Here is a 6000-nt window from a genome sequence, read left to right as displayed (position 1 = left end):
CTATATTACACTTCAGAAAAGGTGCTCATAAATCTTTAGAATTTTCTCTTTTTTTTTTTTTTTTTTTTCATTTTACATACAGAATATTGTGTGTGGCTTGTGTTTAAGATTACCCCTCACAAAAAAACAAAACAAAACAAAACAAACAAACAAACAAAATAAAAACAACCAAAAAACCCAATTTAAAAACCTTAATAATGGGAAAAAAAAGAACTCAAAATTTAAATTGTCTTCCGAGCATATCTGATCACATTTACATTTAGTGTCCAAAACAAGTTGATTGGTAACATCAGTGCCAGCACTACAATGTCATACAGCGACTTCATGGTATTGACAGTTCATCTACTCTCCGTTCCACCAAATATCACAAAAGGTTCTGCAGAACTTTCCTCAGCAAGCTGAAGCTTACTAGTCATTTGTGAATGCGCATAAAAGCTGCTTATAGCACAGCTATGGCGTAAGCTATTTTCTAAGCAATAAATGGTTCAAGTCATCTATTTTGTCCTGAAATGCTACCTGTCGTTACAGCATTGCTTATAAATGGTCATAGTAAATTCAGCATTAAAGAGAATATTACAGAAAAAGACAGCAGCAGAAGCATTAGCATTATCTAGTATTTATATATGTTATCAACATAACACAGCAGTAAAAGGTTTAAATGCATATTAATGGATACCATGTCTAAAAATTACTAAAGTACCTATTTAGTGTATTGGATATTTTTCTCAAGGAGTGCTTGCTGTGTCTAAACAGCATAATTAGATATGTGACTTAGTACAGTTAATTCCTATTGATTAAATAACTTATTTATGTACCAAAGGAAATGGAAGGATATGAAATGTTTTCTCCGTCCTGATCATGATCCCGTATTTAATGCTGACATGATCATCAGACAGCCTATCACATGTAATTACTACTCTCAAATGGATCTTGGAATGTCCAAGTGATAACACTGGCCATATATGTATAGTAATGTGACTCCAGTTACAGACAGCTTGCAGTCTGAAGTCAGGGATTTTGTGACTTTGTCCTTGTTCTTAAGGCTACTCTGCAAATAAGTGGGATTTTTCTTTTTTTCTTCTTTCTTTCTTTCTTTTTTTTTTTTTTTTTTGAGGCCCTACAAACTAGCATACAAACAAAGTAAAACTCTAGAGATATTTTTTGCTTTTGGAGGCAAGCTGCAAGGTCCAGCACTTCAAACTTCTAAATTAAATGCTGCAGGATACGCTTTGCTTCTCTTTTATATCTGCAGAAAGACAATTAAGAATGGCAAGAAACAACTGCCCTAGGCATGTTGTGTTGATATTATCAGCAAGTGGTTATTTTGCACAATGAGAATTAACTGTACTATGGATACCCAGAGAAAATGTACAATATCTTATGTTGATATGAAACAAAACAGACATGATATAGCTTTTTTGTACTTAAAACCTGTATGTTCCCTTCCCAAACTTAATAAAAAGCAAACCCACCCTTTTCCTCCTGTTACACACAATAATGTTTAGTTTCCAACCCTCCCCTTTCAAATAAAGTGCGCTGTCCATGGCAGACCATAGGAATAATGCAACAGGAAAAGCCCCTTTTAGTGTACTATTTAAAAAACAAACTGAAGTCGATTCAGCTTTCCTCTGGCTCTTGTGAAAGAGGAGAAGCCTAAGAGAGGGTGAAAACACCCCCTTTACTGTCACTGTTGTTAGTAGACATAGCCTTCATTATATGGGTGGGTGTTGCAGCAGCCACTATCTTGCATGTAGACCATGCTCTCATCAAAATGGGACAGGGGAACAGTGTCCTCCTCATTGATGTGGCGCTCCATGTCAGTCTTCAGTAAGGGGCGCTGGTTGTCTGGAAAGGCCATGGAGAAAAGCGCTTCAGGGTCACAAACAAACTTGTAGACGTATCTTTCTCCAGCAACCTTAGGATAACAAAAAAAGGTAGTATAAGTGTTGATGTTTTTGCAACTCCACATTCAACAGATTTCTGAAGAACTCATCTTCATTACACAGTTAATAACGAGGCAGCCGAATGGGTTTCTGAAGAACTCATCTTCATTACACAGTTAATAACGAGGCAGCCGAATGGGTAAGGACGACAATAAAGACTAGGGATCTGCAGAAGCAGACTATGAAGAACTGTCTTGATTTTGAGACACGTGATATCCTTTTGAAAGATATACTAGCTATTTTACTTTCAAACTTCGTTTGTGGTTGTTTCTTATACTTAGCCACAAATGGAGCTGTTAGTATAGGAAAATGTAAACAAACTGTCACTACAGAGGCAAAATAAAATGACTAAGTCCAACACTGTGTGTGAAGTGGAAAAAAGAATCACATTGCATGATAGAGATCTGAATTTCACTTTACATAGATTGATTCATACTTAAGTATAAAAGCACTTAGTTATAGTGCATGCTGATTGTACAGGGACAGCGTAAGCAAATACGTAAGCTAATATGTACTTAGCAATTGCTCATGCAAAGCCTGGGACATTTAGATTTGCTTATGGAGTGGCAATTTGTCCAACAATCCCAGTTTTCCCTTATTCAGAAATACTACTAAATGTCTGTCCTTTGTCCACTTAAAAGCTAAAGAATAATATTAAAACAAAACAAAACAAACAGAATTTCTGCTTTACTAAAATCTAAAATGAAAAAAAGCTACTCAATAGTGCTTCCTCAAGTGCCATATTTAAAGAATTACAGTAAAAAATATGAGCAATATTGCATTCTCATCAACTAAAATTATTTGAAAATAAAAATCAGAAAGATCATTGCATCCTGCAACATCATCCAGCAAGGCATTGAAAATGAATGCACGAAGATGGAAAGGTATAGCAAACTTAACTGTATTCTTATGGGTGCAAAACAGTCTGTAGCATCTCCTTAAATTTTCATCTTATCTTTTCTACAAATGTAATGTTTTGGTAAAGACTATATCTCAGGAGAATATTTTTTTTTTCCAGCAAATTAACATCAGGAAATTTTACAGACTGAAGTCTGCACTCAGAAACAGGATATTTACACAGCCTATTACCAGTGCTTAACTTAAAACAAAAGGGAAAAATGTACGTGCACATTTTGCAGTAAAGCAACTTGCTATGAATTTATAACCCCCATTAATTTTAGCGTAAACTAAGTTGCCAGATAAGATGATCCAAGGGAATGTTTCAAACATTGCTATGTTAGGAAAAAAGCAATCAAATTAGTTTTTAAAATGTGTGTTAAATACAGTCATATAGATAATAAAGGAGTAATTAAAGAGTTAGCAAATTAGTTGTCAGAAGAACATGTTACATAGATATGTCCATATTATCTTCCTCCTCATCTTTTCGACTTTTTGTACCCTCTTCGCCACATATTCTTGATTCTGGGCTGCCTTTGAATTGTCCATGCAGCCAAAACTGCAATGAGGAACACCTCTGTCTGCAGCAGTACCCAGAAAATCCAAGCATTTCTGTTTTTCCCTGACTGGACCTAGCTTCCAGTCAACTTCACAGAAACTAAGAGCACAGGTAAATGATTGGATAAGGCAGTGTTGTTGAAGTACCATAAGCACAGGTTGTACAAGCTGACCCCTAGAGAGTGATCACTGCAATAATCCCAGAGTAAAAGCAAGAGAACCTGTAATAGATAACTCCAAACGCAGACTTCAAAAGTCCTACTGGAAAAGCTACCCAGCAACTTGGGCTGAGGGCATTGTTTTCACTCATGTAGCTGGCCAATGGAAGGTTTAAACATGTTAGTCATCACAGAACACAAAATGAATGTGCAAAGATATGGAACAAATATATAACACAAGATGTTCATTCTGACCTTTGACCATATCTAATAATTTTCTAGAAGTAGGAGGTCTCTCTTGTTGTCAAGCTACATAACTCTACATAGCAAGATTTAAAAATATACACAGAAATCAGCAAACCACTGGAAAATAACAGGTTGAATATTGTCAGCAAGACCAGGCTGTTATACATAATTTTTCGTTAAATATTTCTCATAGTTCAGTATATTATAAAATACTGAATTTCACTTAAAAATAGTATTATTACAAAACTATTGTTACAAAAATTGGTAAAATATTTAGGATTTTAATAGGTATCATTTTTCTCCCTTAACTTGCAGTTATAGAAGTATCTAAGCAATGGTCAGTTAATTTAGATCTACAAAATATTATTCTTATTGTACTCTACTATTTGCCTTTCCCAGGTTCCAGGAAGCTTCTTTGGATATTTTTCAGTGCTACCTCTTTCCCTTTAATTCTTATGTGCATTGCGTAAACTAAAACTACATACACTTTTTACACAGAAAAAAATACCTTGATGCATATACTGGATGTAGAAGGTAAAAAAAAGAGACTAGGGTTTTTCTAAAGAGATGAAAAACCTATGCAATGTAGTTATAAGTACTCCTTGTAAACTGACTTGTGGATTAATATTCAACATTTCAGTGAAATTTAATACAGAATTAGCTGCTCACCTTTTGCATGATTCCTTTTTCATAATAATAGCGAAGTGATCGGCTAAGTTTATCATAGTTCATAGCTGGCCTATTTTTCTGAATCCCCCAGCGACGTGCCACCTGCCACAAAAATGGATTAGCATTGATTTGTTAAATGCATTTCACAAGCAGATCTTATCATCAGATATTTTATTTGGGGGATTGAGGGGGGAACCCTGCAGGTGGAATGCATAAATAAAAGAGAAGAGGCTGCTGTGACCTGAATTTCCCATGTACTAACACAATTTTTAATTGGACTCACCGTCATCCATTAAACTTGGAATAGACTTACTGATCTGCAAATCTAGTGGTGGGCTGGTTTTTATTGTTGTTATTGCTTTGTTTTGTTTTTTAAAGAAAAACAATGAAAAAATAGTCATATAAAGATATGATAAACAAAAAATATTTATCAAGCTTCACTGGAAAGATTTAAAGAAAAATGAAAGCTCTTCTTTAGTTTGTTATAGGAATAATTGCACTATTTTTTTGTGTTTTCTGTCAGAAAGCTAATAAATTATATTAAAAACACATATACAAGCTTAGTTCATGAACTAATACAGGCCATAAGTTGGAATAATGTCAATGCTGAGATCATTAGAAGATGGGAGACAGAAGTGAGTCCTAAATACCACTACATAAAAAAAAAAAAAAAAATTAAAAAAAGTAAAGGGAGGCAGGATAATCACTTGGAGGAATGAGGTGGCAGAATGATGAACCAGACAGAAATTGCTCAATTGTAGTTGTGTAATTTCCCTTAAAAATAGTATCAAAAAGTAGTCACTAGCAACTTGTGAACCATTCCAGAGAATGATACGGCTTCTGCTCCTATGATTTCTACTTCCCTTTATTCTTCTTGTTTTATTGCCAGAGGTAGTTCTGAAGAAAGAGACTTTTTGTTAAAGAGCTTAACAGCTTCTTCCCCACCCAAAATTATAACTGGTCGTTGGCAACATTTCAATTACTGTCTGTGCAAATGACTACCCATGTCAATAGAGGAGGGAAAAAAGTGGTGATGAACTCTTTAAAACACATTCTATAAAAATGTTAGTGAGGTGCATATGCATACAGCTCTGGAAGAAGGAAAGAGTAATCATGTGTCTTCTCTGCAGACAGCTCTACGACACTTTCCCATAGGTGTCTGGAGTCTTTTAATGCAAAGCATAGACAACATCCACCATTGAGAACTGAAGGGAACTAAATAACAACAGTAAAACCCAATGACTTTGACCTCCATCTGGACAGTAATTATTTAAAATTTCTTTTTAAAGCACTATTTTCTTTCTACAGTTAAGACTTTCAGGCTTATGTAAATTATCAAGGCTTTGCTAACTTTAGCCAAGTTATAGCCGTATTAAAACAGACCTCCAAATCATGTCAATTTATACCAGCTGTAGATTTGGTTTAGATATGCAACCATGATTTGCCTATTCATCTTTTTAACACATGCCTACATCTATCTTTCTTCATTTCTGCCAAGTTTTTTCCTGCATTAATCACAGTCCTAAAAA

General features: G+C 34.8%; 1 protein-coding gene across 5 annotated transcripts in view; it reads right to left on the bottom strand.

The window, feature by feature from the left end:
- Nucleotides 1-604: 604 nt before the first annotated feature.
- Nucleotides 605-6000, bottom strand: part of ETV1 (ETS variant transcription factor 1) — a 63472-nt gene continuing 58076 nt past the window's right edge. For all 5 annotated transcript variants that reach the window (XM_090142732.1, XM_090142734.1, XM_090142736.1 and 2 more), the window contains 2 exons: nt 4472-4573; nt 605-1915 (listed from right to left, as the gene is read on the bottom strand). In XM_090142732.1, coding sequence (XP_089998858.1) covers nt 1694-1915; nt 4472-4573 — 324 coding nt within the window. In that variant the 3' untranslated portion in view covers nt 605-1693. The remainder of the gene's footprint in view (nt 1916-4471; nt 4574-6000) is intronic.

The sequence above is a fragment of the Phasianus colchicus genome, chromosome 6 (assembly GCF_987193195.1).
Source record: "Phasianus colchicus chromosome 6, bPhaCol1.hap1.1, whole genome shotgun sequence".
In the NCBI taxonomy this organism is placed as follows: domain Eukaryota; kingdom Metazoa; phylum Chordata; class Aves; order Galliformes; family Phasianidae; genus Phasianus; species Phasianus colchicus.
Note: the sequence above shows the minus strand (reverse complement) of the source record. Positions and strands in the feature narration are given on the sequence as shown.